Source organism: Apus apus, chromosome 5 (assembly GCF_020740795.1).
Source record: "Apus apus isolate bApuApu2 chromosome 5, bApuApu2.pri.cur, whole genome shotgun sequence".
Classification (NCBI taxonomy): Eukaryota; Metazoa; Chordata; class Aves; order Apodiformes; family Apodidae; genus Apus; species Apus apus.
This window is the reverse complement of record NC_067286.1, coordinates 39,460,478-39,487,178: the sequence shown is the minus strand read 5'-3', so window position 1 is coordinate 39,487,178 and position 26,701 is coordinate 39,460,478. Positions and strand designations below refer to the sequence as shown.

The window sequence follows — 26,701 nt, the reverse complement described above, 5'->3', positions numbered from 1 at the left end:
TAGTGTGGCTGTAAGCTTTTTCACAACATTTATTGTTATTTGAAGAAAGTGCTTCCTGACTGAGGGGGCTATTGGGGTATATATTTATTAACTTTTAATATATTTATCTTTCTAGATTGAGGTACTTCCAGTTCTTATTTTGTGGGAAATAGTGAGTGACGGCAGTTTGACTTATGCACAAACTCTTAAAGATCTTAAGGTATCCTCTTTGGGAATATTTTAGTGTCTTGCTTCAGCTTTCAGCTCTGCTGTTCTATGTGCCTTATGGTATAAAATGAGAGGCGTAATAAGTGAACTTGAGGAATGATTGTTATTGAGAAGAGTAGACCTTCGTTTGTTCTAGAAGCAGAGTGTCTGCCTCTCTTAGCCCAGGGAATTGGCTGCTATTAGCCACGACTTCATGGTAGCAAGGCTAAAAAAAAGTCTTCATTTGTAGATTAAAATTTCTTTAATGCCAGAAGGAACGGTTGCATCACTTTCTTTAATCCCCTAACAGTAATCATTACATTTCATTGGATTATGTTTTTATTGAGCCAGATAATGTGTGTTTCACTTCATGCCTTCTCCGAAGATTTCTGATAATTATTTGAATGGAGGCATTGTCTATCCACTTGCTTTCTGTCATAGCTTGTTCCATTAGTCATTCTCCCTGTTTAATAATAAAAAGGAAAAAAAATGGCAGCTGTATTGGGGATTTTGCTACTTACTGTGAGTGTACAGAATATATAATTTCCATTCTTCCAGAAGGTGATGTGATACTCTGTAAATTACAGGGCTGGCTGATGGATAAACAGGTAAATTAAGTGTTGGTAAAATCCTCGGTGCCTAAGTATTTAAGTCTTTTTGTCCAGGAGGATTGATTTGCGTGTGTGTGTTTCATCCTCTTTGTCCTTTGCTGGCATTTGGTAGCGGAGGTTGGGATTTAGCTTTCATGTGGCTGTGTTACTGTGATTGCAAACTCAGTGTTTATTCGCTCCCTCTTGTGGTCTTCAAATAATAAACAAATTGGAAAAAGTGTTAGTAGCCTTAAGCATTGGTGCTTTTGATTATTTTCTGCTGGAAATTAATTTAAAAGTTATTTTTAAATTAAATTGAACTCTCTAAGGAATTTATTTTATAGTCTGAAACAGAAATAATTATACTAAGAAGACTTTTCTAGCATGTGATCTCTATTGGATTTAGAAAAACAGCATAATAATACACATTCTGCCATGCAGTCAGCTCAATATTATTTATTACAAAGGGGATGCTGTGATGTTCCTAGTATTGGAAAACCAGGATAGTGTAATGACAGACTTTTCCCTTGGTACAAAGCTGGAGTCTGGTGCCGGGCCACACTTTCGTAAGCTGTGTTGGACTTGGGCTTAGTTTGTAAACAGCCACTAGGCTCTGTCTCCATTACATACTTGAGTGCTCTTGGTTCTTTGCACAGAGTCTATTTAGAATTTCACAGTTAATTAGCTTGGGCTCCACTCACTAGGAAAACGTGTCTTCCAGTCCCAAACCAGCCAGCTTTGGAAGCAGAGCTGGCTGCATCGAACGGAAGCGTGCCTGCGGTCAGCGGGCCTGCCGGGCTCAGGCTGCCTCTGCACGCAAGCAGCTCTGCTGTCCCTGTAGGTGATTACATATTGCTCATATCGTCATCTTTAGGAATGTATAAGGTTATTAACAATTAAAAAAAAATACTATATTTTTTTAAATTACATATCCCCTTGGAGTGTTCTGGAGCAGTCTTCCTGTTGAAGAGAGGTTTGGGGAGGACAGCTACAGGCACTGACTGTATTACTGGTCCTAGCTAAATGCACAAGTGAATGCCACCCAGGAGATTTTGTTGTTTTCAACTTCTCTCCCTCTGCATCTTCCACGTCTGCCTCCCTCACCCCCCATTTTTTTTTTCTTGAATGTGTGCAGATTTTGGACAGTACTGTCTGCTTGCAGAAGGAGTTGTTTAAGAAATATCTTGACAGTTTCCTTTTTACCAGAGTTCAGCTGAAATAGAATTACACTTAGAATTTGTCATAGATTTGTTGGGGTCTTATTGTTCGTTTCTTTTTAACTTAGGCGTGATGCTATGCTAATTCAAGCCCTGTTCTTAATTTATTCCCCATTTTATTAATTTCAAGTATCAGTGTTCGGTACCCAAAGAAGAGTGTTATTCTTCTCCCCCTCCTATGGAGCTTTTAGTGATAGTATGTGACAGCATCCATTGACTGCAATACTAACTTTCATGAAGAAGACAATGCTTTAGGAGATTAAACTAAAAATATATGAACCATAGAATTCTAGATAGGGGTGAAAGTTAGTGGTTAAGAACCAGCTATAATACAGTTACTTGGCATGAAGTGTTGATTAATTATACTTTTTAATATGTAGTTAATTCTGCCTTTTATAGCTGGCATTCATGATGGCAAAGGGATAGACTTGTTTTGTCAATTGTGTGCATGCCAGATGGAGCCTTAATATGTGTCAGCAGATAAATGGGCCATTATTAAGATTAGATGCATAATGATCATTTCAGCCTTGTTTATTTAGGTCATCGACAGCAGTAGAAGATCATCTCTTATAAGTAAGAATATTTTGGGATGTGAAAATCTTTTGCTTTTCTTAGTGTGCTTTCAAAATAAATATAAAAGGTTCGGTGAATAGTTTTGAAGTAACACATTAAGTGAACTTTTAGTTAACTTAAGAATGGAAAAAAAAAAATAGTTACCACCACAGTTCTGCCAGTGGCTTGATTTCTTGTATTGAGTAGTGAAGCTGATAGCTTAGATGGAACTAGTGAAATTAATATTTTACTTAGTATTTCAGTGCAAAGCTCTTGGGTATTCCCTCATGTAGTAGACAATACAATGTTCAGTTATACAGGTATTCTTAAAATAGCATCTGCTCTAACTTTAGACTCCTTGCACTAGTGAAAGACTTTGACTGAAATAAATGTCTGTGTTTTATTTCAGGTGTCAGTGTAAGATTTTGGAAGTCATAGCTCCAACCCATCACAATGGAATGGCAAACGGCCATGCCAGCAGCACTGATGGAGACACAATTGTCATCAGCGACAGCGATGACTCAGAAACGCACAATAGCTCTGCACAAAATGGGTAAATGATACTTTTACAGTATAAAGCATTTGGGCTGGGTGGAAATGAGACTAAAGCAGACATGGCAGCATCTGACCAAAACAAATTGCTTGATCTGTATGGATTGTGAGTGTTCAGCCAGCTGAGATGGGAAGCTGAATATTCACAAGTGCCATTTATGCTGTGTGTAATCCACCAGAGAACTGTACATTGTGAGACATGGAGTACGTACAGAATAATTATTGTTAATTTGTTTGGAATGATGGTGTTTCTATTGAGAGACAGTGGATGAGCCATGTATGCTTATCACTAGGCCTCTCTGTGCTGCAGAACCTGTGCTGCTATAGCTTAGAAATGCAGTCATATTCTGCATTTCTGCAGTCTGGTTCTACTTAGCATGATTTATTACTTCCATCATGAGGCTCAAAGTTGAGACTGCCTTATAATGAGAGGACATACACTTATGGGAACTCCCTGAAAAGTCTTTCCAGAGACTTAGTGTGTTTGTGTCCAAAATATAAAAATGTACAAAGCTTTCTTCATTGTGCCTGTGTAAGTGTAAATATACACTATTTTATTTCTTGGCTTTTATTATTATTTTATATGTCTTCTCTTAAGGAAACATCTACAGGCTGGAATAGCTTAATAACCGAATAAGAGAGCTTCATGGCTGTAACTGTGGTGTTTAATTTGGACTGTCCCTTTACTGACCAGTGATTGAGCTTACATATGCAGCTTATCCTAGCAGTATAATGAGAAAAAGATTTTGGAGCCTCATAAGCACACTCCTGATGAAATAAGAGTGTTTGAAGTGGGCCCCTATCAGGAATCTAGCAGTATACAGGCTTTATATGAACTGTCATTGACTTGGAGATGTCACATGAATGCAGAAGTCATTCTCATTGATTGCTGCATGAGGATTTAATGCCTTGAATAGCTAGGGTGGATCTTCTCACTTGGCTAAGAAAATAAAATGGGATAAATATTTTTTTTAATTCTCTGCTGTATCTTGAAGGCAATGTCCAAGTTGCCCATGAAGGGGTCCTATGTCTCTGACAAAATAAATGCATTTTCTGTGTTCCACAAGGCATATGGCACTTGAAAGGAGGTTATTCTTGGAATAATACAAGCGTGCACAGGAGCTGACTGTGGGATTGATCCCTTTATATTGCTGTCACTTCCATGCATGCAGAGCTGGTAGTAAGAATGAGTCTTACACTACCAGTCAGTCTGTGGTTCTCTCCAACCAATTACTTATTTTGACAATGCAGAGAAAGGAGGGAAAACAGTTTATTTCTCTTAGAAAGAGAAATCTTGTGAGAATATAGAAATTTTTGAAGCATTGTTCTGTGGCATACCTAACATTTATGCTACATGGTTAAATTGCAAAACTTTTAAGGATTTAAAATGCCTTCTGGAAGTTTTAAGTGAGTCTTTTTCTACACAGAGTGTTACAAATGCAGGAGTGTAATAAGACTACAATCAGCTTCTGGGTATATGCAAACTTGGAAAGTATTACTTGGTGTACCTGTAAAACCTATCTGAAAGTAGAGCATTGTTGTCAACTTTTGTATACTGTCATCTAAGATTATACCCTTACTCATAGCAACTAGAAATCCCACTGAACTGAGTGACATAGTTTTGCAGCGCTGAATCTTCAGGGACTATATTTTTCTGTTTATGGAATAACTTGGATGTGGAGAATATGGATGTTACTTGCCTTGGGACTAGTGTCAAGTTGATCTGCGCAGAACCACAGTGTCTGCGCTCAGATCTCCAGGTTTTGAGACCCAGGCTTCGTGCAAAGCTGCAGTGCTGTTAAACAATGGTACAGCAGATGCTTGGTGTGTTTGCAAGAGAGGGGGAGGGGAGCACAGCACAGATTGATGGGCCATCTGCAAATATTTTTCCTAAAGAATCTGTAAGGCTAGAGAATCTTAACTGAAAATAGATGTCATTAGAGATCCCAGCCTTTCTCTGACCCTGCTTCTGCCTGTGTGGGGCAGAATTAGCTGGGTCTTCTGTACAAGTGTTCCTGCTGACCTTTTTTGTTGTGTTCTGCAGTAAAAGCTGAGGTTGTACAAGGAGAAAGAGGCCAGGATACTCTCGCTCCTGCAGTCCCTCAGAAAAACAAGTTGCTTTGTAAGGCCTGGGTTGCAAAGTAAAAAGAAGCAATCTTCATAGATCTTAAGCCATTGATGCTATGCCCTGGGACCCTCTGATCCTGTAGGATAGTGGTCATCATAGAATAACAGTGTTCATATCCTAAATTGTAGGACTTGGGGGTAAGGGTGAACTCTTGCATTTGCTTTAGCACTCAGCAGCACACCGGAGACTCAGGGACTTGTACTGCCAAATATATCCAATACTAGCTCCAACTTAATTCATGGCATTCCTGCTGCCAGGGCTATGACTAATGTGAACCAGCAACCACATCAGAAATACTAGAAGAAAAATTTCTTCTTGGTTTGCTGTCTGGTTTCTGACAGTAGATTTGGGTGTTTATTTAATTTTAAGTGAAGTATCATCTTTATTTTGGGGAAGGGTTAACTATTTCTGCAAATTTTGGGATGCAAACAGAGGCAATAGGAAGTTTTTGGAAATTATTCAAATGGCACCTTAGCATCCAGATGTTTTACCATCTTCAACCTAGTTATCTGCCTCTATTTGGAGAAGAAATTATGAATAGGAAGTGTTAAAAAGTGCAGTCGTAGCTGCAATATCTTCAGTAGAAAAAATCCTTCCTTATCTTTAATTCTTATTTTTTACCTTTCTTCCTCTCTCCCTTCCATTCCCTGAATCCAGTAATAGTAATGGCAGGTCTTAGTAATTTGTATTGTAAGGAAAGACCAAAGTACTGGATCAATGACAGCTTAAAATCTTCATCAAAAGGTTCAAAGTCAGAAGTTTGTTGCAAGGTGCTGTTGTCTTGTTCCTAGAGCAGTATAACCAGCATGCTGTTATTAGGCTTCAGGTTGCTCTATTTCCACGTTGAAGTTCTAGTCTGATTCCAAAAAATTGTTGTAATTACTGGGTATAGAGTAGCTTGGCAGTGACAGCCTTCAAAGGTGTGCTGAGGTCAGTGCTTCAGTCAGGATCAATATACTGACAGGTTCCCTCTGTGTAAGGCTTGCACTGGAGCAGAGGGAGACCATAAATGATTGTTATTTAGTTAGCATTCTTCAACAGAGCTTTTTCCATTCCCAAACTTAGTCAAAGAGAAGAAGAAAAGCCGTTGTGTCTCTTTGGGAAAAAAGAGGACAGCGTTAATTTTACATGTATTCCTGATGCTCTAATCATGTACATTTTTTTTTTTAGTTCTGTTAGTACTGCAAGATACAGGTAGCTCGAGCAAGACTTGGACCAGGTGATAGAGATAGTTATGTCTTGGACAAGGTAGCTCTGAGGAAGAGGTCTCAGAAGTTTCTTGGTAAAGCCGCCTTAAGACCATGCTGTCTGAATGTAATACAGCAGGACTGAAAGCAGAAATCTGTATCCAGGTCATGTGGTGAGCCACAGTTATTGAAGGGCAGATGAGATTATCTGTTGGAGGTTCAGAATGGCTATTTTCAGAATGTTGTTGGGGGGGATGTTATTTCTAAATTGATATTTCAGAAAAATATTACACCTGTTTTTTATTCATTTTGAAATGTGATTTGTAGTTCTATGGATACTATTTTTATTAATGTAATTTAACTCTGTCTTTTGGACTCCTTCCTCATAATCTCCATTTTCCTGTCTTCCTGTTACCCTCACAACTGAGAGTATAAAGAAGACAATTTTCTGGGGGATAGGGATGATTCTTTCTTGTCTCCTGCTTTGTTCTTGCCTTCGCATCTCCTCTCTCCCTGCTAAGAAATCCAACACCCCTTATACCGTTTCCTGTTCCGTACAGTTTTACTGGCTTTGATGAAGATCTAAATCTAGTGGCAAAAAAGTTGGCAGAAGTGAATAGGTCTTCTTTGGTACCATCAGAATTTACAATCTTACAGCCTGCGCTAAATATGGTTGAGTATTTTCAAGAAGTCCATTGTGTGTATGTATAAATATATGAAACACATACAAGACAAGACTGATGTTTTGTGATTGTTGCTAACTTCTTAAATTTTTTTTTCTTTTTTTAGGGAAAAGAAAGCCATAATTGATCCTTCTTTGTTCAAATACAAAGTCCAACCTATGAAAAAAGATCTATATGAAACTGTTATCGTTAAAGCATCTCAACTAAGGTAAAAATTAGTATATGAAAATTAAAATTTTACTTTATGTGAGTTGCATAAGTCACTGAAAGATGTTTTTGGTATGAAGTAGCATTTTAAAGTAATATGTTAGAACTATTAATGGGAGGCACTGGACAAAATACTGTGTTTCAGAGGCTTTCTGTAGCAAATGTTCCAAGCGTTACTAGTATTAACACAGATACCAACTCCTTACAAGCCTCAGTGCTTTCACTGGCACACAGACAAGACCTATGGTTGCTTTGGATATGTTTGCCTACTGCTGTGACTGATGGAGTAAGTGAAAAAAAGTTTGAGAACCCTGTTCTATAATATTGATGAACTGTTGGCATTGTGAGCTCTCTCTGTGTGGTGCCATTACTGGTTTGAAATGTTGGAGCAGACACTGGCAATTAGACTGCTTTACTGCTTTAAAATAGAAAGCTGCAAAGATTTTTTGGTTCTTAAATAAGATGATTTCATCTTTAATTTAGTTAAAACTTTTTTTAGAGTAGATTGTGCATTAAAAGTTTATAAACTGGGTACTTAGGAAGAAACCCCACAACTTCCATGAGTTTAAGTAATTTAGTTTCAATATGGATCTAGATCAGTTTTTTCACAAGCTACTCCTGTATGGCTGGTTTCTTCCTTCCCATGAAGTAGTGTGGATTTTCCAGGAAGCCAGTTAGCATGAAGAGCACACTGTCCTGTAGTGAATAGTGCCACAGCCTGACCAATCAGTGTGTCAATTCACCCCTCTCACTTGTTGGCTTCAGACTTCTGTGCCTTATCCCTCTGAGGGATATGAATGCTGCTTTCCTGCTGCCCTTGTTCGTGTATTTTCACCCTCTTCTGAAACAACTGGACTTCAGTTTTATTTGAGGATTTTAAAAGCTATTATGATAAAATGGAACGTTTCTATGTGGGGATGAATAGGCTGTGGAGTTTGTCTGTATGTATGTGTGAAAGACCATACACCAGGATCTAGAAACAAAAATTACGAATGCGTAAAACAACTGGGTTTTGTTTTGTTAATAAGTGACATGGGCCCATTTTCAATTGAATTGTGGTTGCAAATAATGGCTGTTAGGCACAATGGTAAGGGTGTAATTTGTAATTAAGAAAATGATAAAAGAGTCAATCATATGATCCGTTAAATGTGTTCTTGCACGTATTGTCAGCTTTACTTAAACAATAATTGAAGATTTTAGTTGATAATACTACCTGTCTTTCCTAATACAGCCGAAGGAAACATCTCTTTTCTCGTGATAAACTTAAACTTTTTCTGAAACAACACTGTGAACCACATGATGGAGTCATTAAAACTAAGGTAAGTAAGAAGGAATAACTTGTGAGATAGAGTATTGACCCTACTTAGTTTTTTGTTTTGCTCTTCTCTACTAGCTGCTTAGAGCTCCTCTTTTAAACTACATCGAGTTTAGCTTTTTCAAGTGTAATATATTGAGTTAGTATTTGACTTTTGAAAATAAAATAATGAATACTGCAACTTTTTTTCTGTAAAAGCAGTTTTTTATTAAGTTTTCTTTGTAAACCTGATGGTAGTTTTCTGTACATAAAGCAGAATTTAGTTGTCTAATTTCTTCTTTAGCTGCCAGTTTGAAAAGGCCCTAAAATAAAAATAGGAGCTTTTACCTAGAAATATGTTATGTATTAAAACATAGTGTGTTTTTGCTTAGTTTAACACACGAGTTTTCCTTCTTCAAGTTATGCAGATGGTATTTGGTACAGTAGTCTAGTATTACTCTGTTGTAATGCTTTTAGCTGGAAAATATTTTATTGTAGATTCGATTCAATCTCTAGTTCTTTACTGAGGCAGAAGTACTAAAGAGTTCAGGTGGCTGAAATGGGCTTTTCATGAGGCTTTAGATGTTGATGATGTTAAGATGCATGCTTTTGTTATCTTATGTCGAGATGTATGGTGATATTTAGTACAAGTTCAGATTAAAGTTCACATCTTAGTCTGTGCAGTATGACTCTGAGAATTTCTGTTTCCTTTTGCTAAATAGAGCAGCTTTTCACACGCTTATCAAGTAGGCAGCAATTTTCCTTGCCTTGCTTGCTGTGCTGCAGGGGATCCTGGACTCTTTCACTGACCCTGAAATCCTTCTTATCTTCATCTTGTTTTTAGAAAGTAGTATGTTTGTTTATTAGGTCTTGTATTTTGTGTGTGTGTTTAAACTGTTCATACAGCTGTGTAACTACTCCTTCTGCACAGGAAAGCTTTGAGAGATGAGAACATCAGTGAGAGTCTAGCCTCTGAAAGTTGTGAAAAATAACAAAGGCAACTAATTTCTAAATAAGTTAGTAACTTTGAAGTGTGTCTTTTTTAAATAAATGGAAATAGAAGAAAATAGAGCTGAAACCACCATGTTTCCTTGGGCTTATTAACAATCACATTGTCCTTGATGTGATACAGTGTGCTGGGTCTAGGGATCTATTAGTGATGCTTTCTGGTGCCTCAGGAAAATTGTTATTTTCTGCATATGTGTGCATTTGTCATCTTCTCTTTGTTTGGGCTTTTGTGGAGTGTCTGTCTATTCCCTTGTTGTTAGCCTTGCATTTCAGCAGTGAGGTGAACAAATCTTTATTTAAAGCATCTCCTTTGTATCCTCATCCATATAACTTGATAAAAGCAGACTTCCTGAAGCCACCGGGTTGAAAATGCAGACTTGAAAGGAGACTTTGGCATTCAGAATGAGAGAAGGCATAAAATATATCCTCCTCCAGAAACACTTAAGTATGATAGAGATTCATGTGATTCTTCAGTAAATTAATTTTTAATCTTTTTCTGTCAAAAGACCTCCTCAACAGATTTCAGTAACTTTCTGGTTTAGCAAACCAGCTATCTTTGCTAAAAGGCATCTAAAGAAATAAATTTTTACCAAATGAGGCCAAATTATCTTTTGAAATGTGTGCTGCTTGCATTGTTATCCACTTGGTGGATTAACTCTACAATTATACTGTTTCAGAGTTTTATTTCTTATCGTAAGCTAACCAGTTGTGAACCTAGTTACTTTTATTGTCTTTTTTTTTTGTGTGTGAATTAGTGATTCATTAATTAGCTTATATTTATGAAAAGATAGGAATTTCACAATTAATATCTGTTTTCATCTTTCCTACTAAGGCATCATCAATTGCAAAATATAATCTAGCAGAACAGAAATTCTCCTGCTTCTTTCCTGATGAACCACCTACATTTATCTTCAGTCCTGCAAGCAGACGGCGGGGGAGACCCCCAAAGAGGGCATCTGCTAGTCTTGTAAGTAATAACATTTTTATTTCATTCCAGGTGAAGACACACCAGCATGGTCTTTTAAGTTCTTCCATTTTCTCTGAACTTTCCAAGCAGTTGAAATACAAGGTTGATTGCATTCTTTTTTTCTTGAAGGAAGAATTCGGATGTATTACATAATTAATATTAGAGTAGATTGGTTTATAGTTAAGCTGGTAAAAGGGACCATACTTGATATGTTCTCTTCTTATTTTTCTTTGTTATTTCTGTGATCCTACCAAGAAACTAGCTTTTCAGTGTGTTGTGAAGGTACATAGAGTACTTGTCCCTTCTGGGAATGATGAATAAATAATTTGCTAAAAAAACATTAATTTGTACTCTTAGATACAATAATGTCACTTGCCCTGATATACAGTTATGTGACTTGTCTTTTTTTAAACACAGTGAAGCTTAGTGCTCTAAACTACCTTATTTAAAAAAAAAAGGTGGAAGAAAAATTTTTGAGTTTGGGTTTTTTTCCTGTGCCCAACCCCTCACGCTCTCCCCAAACTTGCTTGCCTCCATCAAGCAGAATCTTGGGAGTACCTAGTATGTCTGTGGGAAACTCTTGCAGTCTGTTTTTATTCTTGTTTGAGACAACTGTTGAAAAAATTGGGAATATATATTGCTGGTCATTTCACTGTAGATATTATGTTCTTTTTTTCCACTCCCCCTCCAATTCCTCTATCAGGAGGATGAGATTACTGCTAATCAAAATACCCAAGGAAACAAAAGTAAAGTAACAAAGGAAAAGACAAGGTTCCAGAAGCAAAAGGAAGATACGCAGGCCATGGGTAAGTTAAGGTTTAGTCCTATGACTAGTAGAACCAGTTTTTGCAGGTCTGACAACACCCCATAATTAGAATATATTGGGGCTTGTACCTTTCAAAGGGAAAATGTAATTAGTACACTGCAACAGCACTGTTGCCAGGTGCTCCTTACAGTGGTTAGAATGCTTGTTTCCTGAACTATTTATTTATTTTACTAAACTGGGGAAATACAGGAAGCTTGCTGTTCAGCTGTGTTAATTTCTATCTCAGATAAATAAAGAGGAAAATAAAGTTTTGCACAAGTTTGGATTCTGAAGTCATGTATAAATTTACTAACTGAAGGTATATCAAAACATGAACATCTAACCTAATTTAATCTGTTGTATGAAGAAAACCCATAAATGGAAAAACTAACCCAAAATTTAGGTAGTGAATGCTTTCTAAACCTGTAATAGTCCTTTCTGAAGATGTGTGTGCATAGATATTTAAGGTACATCTACATGTTCTGCAAGATTACATACAGTAAATAACTACAAAGTTGTCTCAGGCCACTGAGTACCTTTTCTCCATAGGAGATGGGGACACTATGTTTAAGAGGCTCCACTAAACTTATGTGTCCACTTTTTTGCACAACTAGCATCTGTTTGTTTATGTGCTGGAAATGACAGCACAGAACAAGATAACCAACATCATAGCTGCTTCCTTTCTTCTGTAGCACTAATTCAGCTTCTAGAAGGCTTAATTCTGGCTTAATTTTATCTTTGTGTTATCCTGTTGCACCCCAAAACTCAATGCCCTTGAAACATACAGTCTCAAACAATGAAAGGGCAATCAGCCTTGAGGTAAGTTTTGTAACATGGAGATCCAAATGTATTCTTTTTATTTTCTGCCACCTCACTAGAAAGATGCCACAGCATGTTGATACTCAGACTTTTAAAATACTTTCTATTTTTTATTGAGGACACAAAATGATAATGAATCCATCAAATAAATAAATAATAAATTAGTGTGTTTATTTTTGGCCCAATGTTGACCTATGATTTTAAATTTTTTTCAAAGATGCAGTCCTTTAATTAGAAAACAGCAACATGTTCTGCTGGTTGTTTGAAAAGCATGATCCCATACATACAATCAGCCTAAAAGTACAATTTCAGATATACAGTATTAATGTAATCTGATATCAATCTAAACATTTCACCTGTAAATGAAGTTTAATTTGGACGGAAATTACTGGCATTCATAGTCTCTTACAAAGTGCTACTATAGTACTTTATTGATGATGTGGAAAGGTAGCAAAATACCAGGTACTTTGAAAAAGTGAAGTTCCTACTGGCTGGAAAAGTGGAAACATAACCCCCATTCTCAAAAAGGGGAAAAAGGAAGACCCATGGAAGTAGGGGTTAGTCAGTCTCACCTCTGTGCCCAGCAAGATCATGGAGTAGATCCTCCTGAAGGCTCTGCTAAGGCACAGGGAAAATGTGGAGGCGGTTGGTGGCAACCAGCATGGCTTCACCAGGGGAAAATCATGCCTGACCTATCTGGGGGTCTTTTATGGTGGGATGACAGCATTGGTGGACAAGGGGAGAGCAACTGACATCTACCTGGATTTGTGCAAAGCTTTTGATGCTGTCCCACATGACATCCTGGTCTCTAAATTGGAAAGACATGGATTTGATGGATGGACCACTCAGTGGATAAGGAATTGGCTGGATGCTCACTCTCAAAAGAGTAGCAGTCAACAGCTCGATGTCCAAGTGGAGGCCAGTGATGAGTGTCATCCCTCAGGCGTTGGTACTGGGACCAGTGCTGCTTATCATCTTTGTTGATGACACGGACAGTGGCATTAAGTGCACCCGCAGCGAGGTTGCTCACAACACCAAGCTGTGTGGTGTGGTTGACATGCTGGATGAAAGGATGCCATCCAGAGGAACCTTGACAGGCTGGAGAGGTGGGCCCATGCCAACCTCATGAAGTTCAACAAGGCCAAGTGCAAGGTCCTGCACCTGGGTTGGGGCAATCACAAGCACAGATATAGGCTAGGCGGATAATGGATTGAGAACTGCCTTGAGGAGAAGGACCTGGGGGTCCTGGTCAATAAAAAGCTCAATATGAGCCAGCAATGTGCACCTGCAGCCCAGGAAGCCAACCATATCCTGGGCTGATCAAAAGAAGTATGGCCAGCACGTCAAGGGAGGTGATTCTGCCCGTTTACTCCACACTTGTGAGACCTCACCTGGAGTACTTTGTCCAGTTCTGGAGCCCCCAAAACAGGAAAGACATGGAGCTTCTGGAGAGTGTCCAGAGAAGGGCCATGAAGATGATACAAGGGCTGGAGCACCTCTCCTGTGAGGACAGGCTGAGAGAGCTGGGGTGGTTCAGCCTGGAGAAGAGAAGGCTCTGGAGGTACCTCCTAGCAGGCTTCCAGTATCTGAGAGGAGCCCACAGGAAAGCTGGGGAGGGACTTTTACAAGTGCTTGTAGTGACAGGACAAGGGATAATGGCTTTAAACTAGAAGAGGGGAGATTTAGGTTAGACATTAGAAGGAAATTCTTTAGTGTGAGGGTAGTGAGACTGGAACAGTTTGCCCAGGGAAGTTGTGGACGCCCTCTCCTTGGAAGTGTTCATGGCCAGGTTGGATGGAGCTTTGAACAACCTGGTCTAGTGGGGTGTCCCTGCCCATGCAGGGGGTTGGAACTAAATGATCTTTAAGGTCCCTTCCAGCCCAAACCATTCTGTGATTCTATCACAAATATTTAATGGTTATGTGCCACACCTAGTTCTGATGTGCTTTTATTAAGCAGTCATTGCTAAATATGTTGCTGTAATTATATGCAGTTGGAATCAGTTCTCATCTTTATATGTCACTTGGTAGGAACTAATAAGCAAGTAATAAACTTCTGTATACTCATAAAAGCAGATAAATTTGACTTACACAGTGATGACAACCTTGTAAAACATGTATAATACTTAGGCTTAAAATTTGGATTCTCTAAAGAACTTGTAAGCGATGAAATTTCTGGTTGACATAGAAACAGCTCAGTCTTAATAAGAATATAGGTTTAATATGGTAATTATAAAATGCTTAGTCTATTTAGCACAGTTAAATACAATAAACATTTCATAAAATAATATGTAACTTTGGTTTGTTTGTTTTTTCCTTTATAGCTTTTGAAAAAGCTAAATTAAAGCGAGAGAAGGCAAATGCTATAGAAGCCAAGAAAAAGGAGAAAGAAGATAAGGAAAAAAAGAGAGAAGAATTAAAGAAGATAGTGGAAGAAGAAAGGATGAAGAAGAAAGAAGAGAAAGAGAGACTCAAAATAGAAAAGGAAAAAGTAATGCATTTGCAGTATATGTGTTTTATGTAGGAACAGTATAATGGCTTCCTAGTTTACTTGTATCGTAGCCATTATAGGCTTCAAGTTATTTTTCAGTAACTGTTTTCAGTTCATAGAAATGCACTTCAGAAGAATAGGCAGTTATAAGATGTAACTTTGGATTTGTGTTTCCGGGTAACATCCTCTATATTATAATTTTATTTCATAAAAAGTTCACTTTGTACTTTCCTCTGAAGGAGAGTGGTGGGTTTGGTTGGGTTTTTTTGGCCAATAATGCATGACAGTATTTCATTTGATGGTTGACTTCTGCTTAAGCGTTCAAGACACTGTACTGTGTAATCCATGGTTGTGTTTTTCCTTGTTGTTCCTCTTTGGATTGAAATTACTAAATAACTTTGTGACTTTGAATATGAGGAAATTATCTATTCCACTATATTCTGCCACAGCCACATCCATGATCTGTTTCAACGGTGCTTTTTTGTGGCAACTTTCATCAGTGCTCTTATTTTTAGATACTTTTTCTGCAGCCACTTTCATTTAAAAAACCTTAACAATACCACATCTCCAATCCAACAAAGTATCACCACTGTTTTCCTAAACTTTTTTTTACCAATATCTTATACAAAATATCTTTATACAAAATAAAAACCGTTAGATTATTTCATTGTAATGAAATATGTTTTAATTTTATTTTTCAGTGTGATTGAAATAGTAAGTGGTGCAGTTTTAGAAACTATAATAGGGCAATCTGACCATGTATGCATTTGTGAATCTTTTAGGAAAGAGAGAAGCTGCGTGAAGAAAAAAGAAAATATGTGGAATACCTGAAACAATGGAGTAAGCCTAGAGAAGATATGGAGTGTGATGATCTTAAGGTATGATTGAATTTGAAATAGTTCAAGCTTGTACTTTACAGGATCTCCAAGCTAGTTCTTCTGAAAGCTTAGTTATTTGCAATTATTTTTGTTAATGTTTGTGAACTACCAGCTTTGTGTCAAGGGGTCATCCTTCTGGAAATTCCTTTATCTGCTAAGAAACATGAAGACAAATCTTGAAGCATTGCATCAAGATACCAATTTGAAAGTCAAACACAGTGTTAGACACTGTGTTCTGTGATTTGGAGGTGGTGTCTCTCTGACGTGTTTACATCAGCTCCCTTTAAAATGTCATCTTTAGCTATCATAACTGCATTATCAACGCAAAAACCCAAATAACAGATCACTCAGTCATGAGACTTGCTCGTGCATATCCTAGTATTAGATGGGTGTGTTTTTATGTGAATGTTTTCTTTTTTTTTTGCTTGTCTTTGCAAGCGATAATGCGTAACTTTTTAAGAATGTTTATTTTGGCTTGTCTCAACAGTTCCAGCAAACTTAAACTAAAAACTCTTGTGAAATAACACAGGTTTAAAGAAAAAATCTTGAAAGTTGGTGTTCTTGTATTGGAGTTGAGTTCCTTTAAACAAAGGTACAAAATCATTCAACTTCGTGAACATGAGTAATCCTTTGTATCAAAAGTTTTATGTCCAACTTGCATGTTTTTCAGTTTTAAAAGTTTTTACTACCACAGATGTTACTGTGATAACTGAATATGTGTCTTGCAGAACAGTTTTCAGTAAAATGTAAAGAAACCCGAGAGATACACTCTTTAGAATCATAGACTGTTTTGTCCTGTTTGGATTGCAGGAACTTCCTGTTCCAATGCCAGTGAAGACGAGACTTCCTCCTGAGATCTTTGGTGATGCTCTCATGGTTTTGGAGTTTTTATATGCTTTTGGGGAACTTTTTGATCTTCAAGATGAATTTCCTGAAGGAGTGACTTTAGGCAAGTTGTTGTTTATGTGGCAAGGTGCCCCAATTTTGTGGTGTCCCTTCTCCTACCAAACAAAAGTCTTAAGTGCACCCAAGTACCAGTGCTACAGAACTTTCTGTGTGGTTTTAATATGTCAGTGCTTACATGTGCATATCAAGCCAGTTCTCTCTTCACAGTCAACTTCTTAATCAAGATTAATTTCAATGTAGAAGCTGTTAATCTAATTATTAAAATGTTTACTTGTAGTTTACACTTGCACTTATATATTAAGAAAATAATGTTTGACAGCATCACCTTAGGAATATTTGCAGTAAATTATGGAAAAGTAACTTGATTATCATTAGTGAAGGAAAAAAATGTTTTAGTTCTTCAGTGCATACCGGTTTTCCAACTTTGCGGCAAAAGTGACGCTTCTTAAACTTTATTCACAGAAGTTTTAGAGGAAGCTCTTGTAGGAAATGACACTGAAGGCCCACTATGTGAACTGCTGTTTTTCTTCCTGACTGCCATCTTTCAGGCAATGGCCGAAGAGGAAGAGGAAGTGGCCAAAGATCAAATAGCTGATGCTGAGACCAAAGGTCAGATCCTTAATTTTACTGCTGAAAACTGAAATTCCACTGGAATTAACTTTAAACTGCATGATTTATGGCACTCCTTTGTTTAACCTTGCCTTATTATGCATGGGTATTGTATGTAAATGAACTTGTTTTTTCTCATTTATCTGAAATTGAAGCTTTAAACTGGGCATGGAGGGTGGGGCCTGGGTGGACTAGAGAAAAATCAAGCTCATTGTCACTGCAATTGTATCCAAGAATGCATAATAAGCATTTAACAGCACTGCTTATGTTTTGGAGGTGAGGAAGGCTCATCTTCACCTTCCTCCTTTTCCTTCAGCACTGTTAGATGTTTCTCCTGAGGGTCAGGAAACAAGGCATTTTCCTCAGTCTTCTCAACGGTCTTTATCTGTAGGGATTAAAAGAAGAAAAGTCTTGACCTAACTGCATTAAAGTCTAAACCTCCCCAGCACAACTGTAACGGACAATCAATATTCGCTGTCCTTCAAAACTTAGAATACACATCCACAGCTCCTGGATTTTACCATGTCTCTGTTTTTTTCAATGAAGGACCTCACTGTCACTCTGTCTTTGGTCTTCACTCTAAGGCTGAAATTGCCCATGATTTCAGAGGCATTTGCTATGTGCTTTCTACTGATCGAAAGGAAGTGCAGGCTTTGTTCCAAAAGTATGTGGTCAGGGACATTACATGTGTGTTTCATCCTCAGTAGGCTGTTCATGTTCTGTGTATAGGCAGCTCAGCTGTTTGGTTGGTGGGCTGGGAGTGCTCTAAGCCTCATTCTGCAGAGCATTCTACCTGTCAGATCTTACTGATGCTACATGGAGTGCTTTGCAGAGTTTGTCAATAACACAAAGTTAAAGTATTCTTTATATCCCCTATGCACAATTTTGGTTTTTAATGCCCTTTCAAGGTGTTTCTCTCTTGTTTTTTTCAGCTCAGCTATTTATGAGGCCTTGATGTGGATCAGGGAACTGATCTGACTGTTTTGTTATGGTCATCGAGTATCTAGGGATAGTCTCTCAAAAAAGAGTAGTGGTGTAACTGAGGAAGTAGAAAGAAGCATCAGACTGGAAGCCTTGAAAATATTTTAAGATGTTATTGTTGCATATTCTTTCTGTGTTTTGAATTTGAAGTGTGAGACTTCACCCAACTTTTTTGCCTTCTGCAGTGCTTGGTGGGAAGGCAACTGTTGCCCCACTGGTATTGTCCATTATGTCCTGTGCTTAAGGACTACCAGATTCACTGTCAAATGAAAGAAGTTTTGACCTTTTTATTAGAGGAAGATAGGACCATAAGAGCACTCCCATTTCAGATCAAGTGAATCCTGTGGTTCCCCTGACAGCTGTGTGAGGTGCAGGCAGGTTCCTTTAATTCTTCCCTTGAAGACCATGTGTAGGATTTATGTCCAGTCTACAAAATGTCTTCATACAAAACATGGGCACAATCTTCAGCAATAGCAGCTGTTTTCATAATTGCAAATTTACAGCTTTGATATGGTGTTAACAAATATAGACAGTATTTTAATTACTGTTACATTTAAAATAACAGCTGTTACTGTATCTTTTAACTGCTGAGAGCATTACTTGGGCAATATAAAGAAGAATCCCATTATCAGGTAATCAGAGAATAGTTGATAAGATTCTTTATTATTCATAGAACTGATCAGAAAAAATGTGATGTAACTTTCATATTTTAATTTTACTATATGGGGTTGGCAAATGCAAAAATCTGCTGTTTTGCTTCTAGTTTGGAAGAGTCATGGGCAGGGCACTGTATCATCTTTCACTTGCCTTTGAACTTTATTTTCTTGTCTCCCTTGTTTAGACATCATCTTTCCCATAAAAGGATTGCATGTTCTTGACTTTGCAGTTCTGATTAACCAAACTAGTAGTAGTCAGCATGTTTGTTCACTGAAATTCTGTACAAGCAGTGTTTCTGCCACAGAAAACACCATAGGTGTGGGGTTTTGGTGTGTACGGTACTTTCTCAAACCCTATTATGCAGATACAGCAAGAGGGGAGGTGCAGAGGTCAATTTTGCAATGTCTGGCTGACAGTTTTCAAACAACATCAGTCATCATACAAGACATTGTCATGGATTTGCTTTATATGTAGTCTAGTTTGGATCTGTGACTCTTTATTGGCTTGGTGACTTTGTAACTGCTTTATGATTTGGACTTGAATGAAGGGAAATTGTTGAAATAGTATAAAAGGCTAAAAAAAAATCTGTCAACCCTCCGGAGAAATATTTCTAAGTGCTAAGGAACCTTTTGTCTAAGAAATTAGAAATTTTGCTGTTTCTTCCTTTCTTCACTGCCCTGCTTTCCTGGTCAGTTTGCTAATGTATAATGCTCCTTATTAAGTGCAGATGCTTGTTATACTGAAATATGGTTTCTTTGTAATGTAATTGTATTTGTGCAGAGAGGTAGGGCCATGTGAGTGGTAGTAACTAGTATCAAAATGTCTCCTTGGTTTGGATGGTCTTTCCTAAAAACAAAATGTTGATAGGAAATAACAGTTCATTTGAGAGAATGAAAGACAGTGTTCTTGTATTGCTCTTTGGTTTTGCTTTCCAAGCGTGTTTACAGATTTGGTTTTGATGCCTTTTATGTTGCCATTGTGCATGTTTTGTGCATTGGGTTTGCTTTAACAGCTTATATATAGGGAGAACAGCATATAGCATGTGGTGCATGTCCTTAGCTTTTAGTTGGATTTTTAGTTGCATTTAAAGACATGTAAATTTTAATTTGGGTGTTGAACTGAGTCTTGAATCCATTGATGCTTTTGTAAATATTGGCCCTCTTTTTGCTTTGTCTGCACCTTTCAAAAAACAGCTTGCTTTTCTCCCCTCCACAGTAAAAGTTTTAATTTGCACTAGAATAAAGTGTTTATTTCCTTAAAGATTTAACAGAGGCTTTGGATGAAGATGCAGACCCCACAAAATCTGCACTGTCTGCAGTTGCAACTTTGGCAGCTGCATGGCCCCAGTTACATCAGGGTATGTGTGGGTTTCACTTGTTTGTTACTCTTCTTATTTTGCTCTGTATCTTAAAGCACATTTTTAATATTTATATAAATTTCATTGTTGTATTTAAAATAACTGTTAATTCTTCTCAACTGTAGGCTGCAACTTGAAAAACTTGGATCTTGATAGCTGCACTCTTTCTGAGATTCTCAGACTTCACATTCTAGCATCAGGTGCTGATGTAACATCAGCTAATGCAAAATACCGTTACCAGAAACGAGGAGGGTTTGATGCTACTGATGATGCTTGCATGGAGCTGAGATTAAGTAATCCTGGTCTCTTGAAGAAACTTTCAAGTACCTCAGTGTATGATTTGTTGCCAGGTAATGAAGACAAGAAAGGTTAGAGATGGTTGTATTGCTCATCAAGTTACCCGTTCTGTAACTGCTTCAGATGAATAATGGTCAAAATGTACTGTGTCTTAGAATAATTTAGGTTGGAAAGAACTTTTGGACGTCACCTAGACCAACACCCACCCCCTGTGCTCCAGACCCCCAAAGCAGGTCCCACCATATCACAGATTGCAAAGCTAGGCAGTCTCATGGCTTCTCAGTAGCTTTTTTAAATCCCATTTAAAAAATGTTAGTTTTACTTGGAGAAGGAGGTCTCTCTGGGAGAGACATCTGAGTGTTTGATTCAGCCCTTGCGTTTTGTTGCTGTTCTGGTTTGGGTTGGGGTTTTTTTGTTCTTGTTATTTGGAAATTGGAGGAAAAAATTACTGTTAGTAATATCTCAATTTTTAAGATAATATTGCATTTGAGTTCTTTGAGTGCTGAAAGTTAATAAATTAAAAATATAAAGCCTTGCATCTCTGAGCAAAGCAGGTATTTCAGGAAATGCCCCTTTGCAAGTGCAGCTGGTGCACTACGTATGTTTGCTCACTTTTTCTTCAGTGGAAACCAATCTTCAGTGTAGAGAGCATAAGAGTAAGGCTTGTTTATCAGTTGTATAACAAAATAGAAAAATTGGTCTGAATTTTATTAGGAGAAAAGATGAAGATCCTTCATGCCCTCTGTGGGAAACTTCTGACTCTCGTCTCCACTCGAGATTTCATTGAGGACTCTGTTGATGTGCTACGACAGGCAAAACAAGAGTTCAGAGAACTAAAGGCAGAACAGCATCGCAAAGAACGAGAGGCAGCAGCAGCAAGGTAAAACTGGGATAGGGAAAGCTGAATTTTGTTGCTACAAATTAAATCAGTTCCTCAACTGCAAAAGGGGTAGGAGAAACCATTGTAGTATTTGTGGTTTTATATTGGTTTCTTGAGACACTGGACAAGAGTGAAACTTTATTATACTAAGCGTTGTGTTGTCCAACATTGGTTTCATTTTTAGATGATGCTGTACTATAAGAGAAAAAAGATGTGGCTAGATCAGATACTAGGTAATTGCAACTGGTTTTCTGTATTCTTCTTCTGTTTAGGATACGTAAGAGGAAAGAAGAAAGGTTAAAAGAACAAGAGTTAAAAATGAAAGAGAAACAAGAAAAGCTGAAGGAAGAGGAGCAAAGACATCCTGCTGTAGAAGGATCTGTTGGGTATGATATGAAGTACTATTGTAATTCACTGATGTAGCACTTTTCAGCTACGTGACCAGACCTTACCTATGTTGTTTTCATTGACTTGATCATGTACAAAGGTATATTTTAATTTAAGGTATAATCTATATTCTAATCTTCCTCATGTTCTAGTACTGCTTTATGAAAGTGATGTTATTTTTTAAATTAACTTTCATTATACTCATAATTCTAGAGAAAGTTTGACAGAATTAGCTACTGACAAGAGAAACTTGCAAAATCTAACTTGTATTTTTTTGCATTAGTTTTTGTTTTGCTTTGATTTCTTATCTGAATATCTTTCTAATAGACCATTCTAGTTTGCTTTCTAATTTGAGGAATTGGTCTGATTGGAGCTAGATAATGCTGACTTCACATAACAGTTTATTAATCAAATTTAATAGCATTTTTTTTTAAATGCAGTGATATCCCAGGTGATTTCTGTAAAACCAAGGGTCTTTGTTCTGTTACTAAAACTGTATGGTTTCAGGTGGTACAACTCATGCACATGCAGCTGTATGAGTTCAGAAAAAAACCCATAGTGTAGGTACAACACTAGATCTTTACCTGCTTGAGGAAGGGAGTTAAGTAAGTCTGCTTGAAGAAGGTGAGCATGGGTCAAAGACAGATTTATGCAATGTTTTTGAAACAATAATAAAAATATAAAATAAATGTTAACCCTGTAATGTTTGTATGTAGTTCTATAGATTTTTTTAATACTTGCTAGAGTAGAGGAAAAAATGTGTAAAATAAGCATTTTATAAAACAATATACATTTTGATGAACACATAATTTTAGTTATGAAAAAATAATTCAGGTCAGTAGAACTACACTAAGATGTCTCAAAAAATATTCTGATTATAATAATGCTCTTCAAATGAAAGTGTGAATAACAAAGAGCAGATTTTAGATTTTAATATGGAACTTTCCATATAGTTCATTGGGTGTCTTAAGAGTTATATTCTATGACTTTATTTTTAAAAAGCGTTACAATTTTTTAACTAGCTTTAAGTACTTCTGAAGGGAAAATACTGTTTGTGTTGAAGATGCTGTATTCTGTTGTGTATTTTGTTTTCATTCCATTCAGCTTTTAATAGGTGGCTGGTCAGTTAGTCACTTTTTGTTTACTTTGTTGTGCCAGGGAGGAGGAACGTGAAGACCTTGATACTAGTACAGAGAGCAAAGAAGTTGAACGCAAAGAGCAAGACATGGACACAGTGACAGAGGATGAAGAAGAGCTGGGACCAAACAAGAAACGAGGAAGAGGTAATACTGTAATGTCTGTTCTTTTGCACACATGCATGTGTGCACACAGGAAATTCTTCTGTTTTGTAGTAATTTTTTATAAATTATTAGCCTTTTCTGTAAGTTTTTAAAGGAAAAGAAAAACAAACAAACACAATACTCAGACATGCTCATAATGCTGTTAAGTGCGTTGAGTGGCCTACTGTATTTCTAGCAGTCAGATGTACGTTCTTCTGCACTGCTGTTTCTTTTTGTCTTGCTCACTTGCTATCTGGATTCCTATTTTGTCTGAAAAAACCCAGGCTGCTGCCTTGCAAACCCTTACAGTTATGAGTAGAGAAAGAAAATCCAAGTCTCATCTAACAGGGCATGGTGTGGTTTTGATTCTTTTTATCAGGAAGCTGCAGAAACAATAGGTATTTTATAAGAAAATGTTACGTTGAGTGGTTGGGTTTAGTTTGACTTTGTTAATAAAGTATCATGCCTTCTATTTAAGATGCAATCAGACTTATCCTTAGGTTTAATTTCCTCAGCAGTCAGTGTGCTTAGGAGCTGTGGTGCAGCAGCCAGTGCAGCCTGCTGTGTGTCACTAAGCATAGATAGCACCACAGGAGGATGAAATGTTGATGGCTTTGAGCTGCTAGCTCATCTGTATCTTCCTCTTCTGAAGGCTTTGTGCTAGCATCTGTGCCAATCAAAGTCCTGGATCATTGTGGACTTAGGAAGTGTACAAGCTTGTAACCCTGATAGTACCTAGGAAAGAGATTCTGAGTTTTTCAGTAATGCAGATTTGCAGGTTTACAACAGCTTTGTGATCGCAAAACAATGAGGTATTAAAGAGAATTTCAAGTTCCTCAAACGCCCATGTTTGAGACATTCTGCCTGGAGAGCAAACAAGTGCTGTTCCATTTCGACAGTTGGAGAACTGGAGTCAATAATGAACTAGAGTATTTTCAGCTGCTACAAGTTGAGAAAAAAATTGTATAATATATATATATTTTTAAATTCGTAAAGTAATGTAACTGAGTTTACAATAAAAGTTCTTACATAGGTATTTTGGTTTTGCTTTAGGTCTTTGGGGGGGTAAGTAGGTAATTTTGAGTATGATAAGTCCAAACGTATTTTTTATTCAACAATGAAATTGCTAGTATTTTACTGTCTCATTATAAGAGTATTTAATGTAGTTTTAATTTCCAAAAATGTTATTTCTTTTTTATAGTGTTAAAAATTACAATGATAGGAAATGAGACTTGGTCTTGTTTCTGCAAAGTGAAAGTGAAATAAAGATGGCTTTATCTTTGTAGAGGGAAGGGAATTAATCACTTGACTTTTTCTTTAATAAAGCTAGTATTGTTTCTTAACTGAGGTGATGGTCCTTGATGGTGTAAGTTTAGATAATTAGAAAGGGACAGAACCAAAACCCACCCTTTACAGGAGTTTTTTATAAGCATGTTGCTATCATTCTTCTTCCTTAAACTTTTTAGGAAGGAGAGGGCAAAATGGATATAAAGAATTTCCAAGACAAGAAGAGACCACTTGTGAAAAGAGTGAACCTCTTACTGCTGAAGATGAAGAAGCTTTAAAACAGGAGCAACAAAGGAAAGAGAAGGAACTGTTAGAAAAGATTCAGAATGCAACTGCCTGCACAAATATCACCCCATTAGGTCGTGACCGTCTGTACCGACGCTACTGGATTTTCCCCTCTGTTCCTGGATTGTTTATAGAAGAGGACTACTCTGGTCTCACAGAAGACATGTTGTTGCCTCGAACCTCTTCCTTTCAGAATAATGTACAGTCTTGCACAAATGAACCTCAGGTATTCAGTAAAACTGGAGAGTTATTGAAATCCTCTGAATCTACCTCCAATATTGACCAAGATTCACACACCAGTGTTGTCGTAGAGGTGCCAAGGCCAGTATATAAACCAAACCGTTGGTGCTTTTACAATTCTCGGGAGCAACTGGACCAACTCCTAGAGGCTCTCAATTCCCGAGGACATAGGGAGAGTGCCTTAAAAGAAACTCTTTTACAAGAGAAAAGTAGAATATATGAACAACTAAGCAGTTTTCCTGTGGAAAAATTCCATATTCCAGGTAAATGGTTTCTTATCTTAATTTGCTTCCACAGCTCTAATTTCTAATACTCTAGAAACCTCTAATTCTCATTTAATTGTAATTCCAAAGAATTAAGCATGATCCTTGAACATTGTTTCACTCTTAGGGAAAACAGGTTTGGTTTTTTCCTTTCTTTTTTTTTCTTTTTTTTCTGTTGGATCTTTGTGGAGTTTTTCTGGTGTTTTATGCTAAAAAAGCAGCCAACCCAATAATTTTTAGGTTATTTCACTGCTTAGTAAAACAGGATTGGCTTTTAAACAAAGATCTTTAGGAAGCAATTTGAGCTTTGGGAAAAGCTTAACCAGGGAATAAAGATTAATATCCGCTAAAGGTAAATTATAGTCTTGATCATCTGATGTCCTAATTTCCAGTATGGTGAAAGGAGACACAAGATACGATACTGGAGACAGAAACAATGCAAAGAAAGGCAATTACTGTTACCTTGATTGGTTGAGCAGGGCATATTCTTTCATGATATTGTAATGCATGAAATTACTCAGAAACCTTTACTGGCCTGTTGTGAACACAGGAATGATAGTATATTGCAGGATCATACTAACACCTTTGAGAGGATGGGTTAACCACTGGTGGGTTAACATCAGTGCAGTGGATTCTGTGATATTCTTTTCTGTTTATTTTCCCTTTTCCTCATTTGGTAGAGGTTACTTGCAGGAGGAGGAGACATTAGCAGAACAGTGTTGTTTTCATGGGTTTTAAAACACAAGAGTGTACTTAAAACCATTCTAGACCTAGGATTTAGGGTTTTATCTCTGTTCTCTTGCCCAAGTATTTTGCCATTTATTGGCAAGGTATTCGCTCTAATCACTGATAAAATTGTGTGCACAAGTTTGTGGTGTGTTTGGGGGGTAGAAGAACTTACCAAAATGAAGCTCTCTATGGTAATGTTTAAGAAATTGCATTTTGTTTTGAATTATGTCAATTGACTATGAGAATTTTGGTATATCTGTACTGGGGCAAGGGAGGATTATTCGCAGGAGAGCTGAGTTCTGTTTTACTGCAGTGTGTGTGCCAGGACATGCCACAAACACATCAAATACTACTAAACCCGTAACTGATCTGATTAGGACATGACAGAGTTTCTGCATAGTAATTAAGCTTTATTTGGAGCCTTTTGGCTAGGTTGGTGTTTTTTGGTGAGAAAATTTCTGTCTTTTTCTGATATATTTGTATTTGCATGTGTTGTTCCTTATTTTATTAGTTGCTGTTATCTGTATTTTATGTGTTGCTTTCTGCCCTGAAGCAACTACATTTCTATGTAGACTTTTGTTCTCTTTTGATGTTAGAATTGTAGAATAGTATTGATCTAAAAAAACCAAAACAACCTGGAAAACCTCCACAAAGTCAGCCATTGAACATCACTTTAAGAATGATAAAGGAAATTAAAATGTAGTGGTCCAATACCATTCTGTCTCCTCTGTGTGATAAGCAGTGGTAAGTGGCCACGTGTAGCTCACTTTGGAGGGAGTTTAACTGCAGTGGACTCCAGATGCTGCCCTGTTGCTGTCACTTAAATGACTTGCAGGACAAGTGAGAACTATGTGATTCTCTTGCGCTGCAGACTGCCCTTCTCGGTTTTCTAATCCCCACTTAAGAGAGTATGGAAATAAAATTGATAGGTGGTGTTTATTTTATTCCTATAACTGTTAACTTTTCCTCATCAATTATTT

At 37.3% G+C, this 26,701-nt stretch overlaps 1 protein-coding gene across 2 annotated transcripts in view; it reads left to right on the top strand.

The window, feature by feature from the left end:
* The window catches only part of BAZ1A (bromodomain adjacent to zinc finger domain 1A), a 62,863-nt gene that overhangs the window by 17,041 nt on the left and 19,121 nt on the right, over positions 1–26,701 (top strand). For both annotated transcript variants that reach the window (XM_051621395.1, XM_051621393.1), the window contains 15 exons: positions 2,955–3,098; positions 7,202–7,303; positions 8,534–8,621; positions 10,437–10,571; positions 11,275–11,377; positions 14,519–14,685; positions 15,468–15,563; positions 16,374–16,512; positions 16,932–17,078; positions 19,978–20,073; positions 20,199–20,423; positions 21,085–21,250; positions 21,523–21,636; positions 22,796–22,920; positions 24,384–24,992. In XM_051621395.1, the coding sequence (XP_051477355.1) occupies positions 2,955–3,098; positions 7,202–7,303; positions 8,534–8,621; positions 10,437–10,571; positions 11,275–11,377; positions 14,519–14,685; positions 15,468–15,563; positions 16,374–16,512; positions 16,932–17,078; positions 19,978–20,073; positions 20,199–20,423; positions 21,085–21,250; positions 21,523–21,636; positions 22,796–22,920; positions 24,384–24,992 (2,456 nt within the window). The remainder of the gene's footprint in view (positions 1–2,954; positions 3,099–7,201; positions 7,304–8,533; positions 8,622–10,436; positions 10,572–11,274; positions 11,378–14,518; positions 14,686–15,467; positions 15,564–16,373; positions 16,513–16,931; positions 17,079–19,977; positions 20,074–20,198; positions 20,424–21,084; positions 21,251–21,522; positions 21,637–22,795; positions 22,921–24,383; positions 24,993–26,701) is intronic.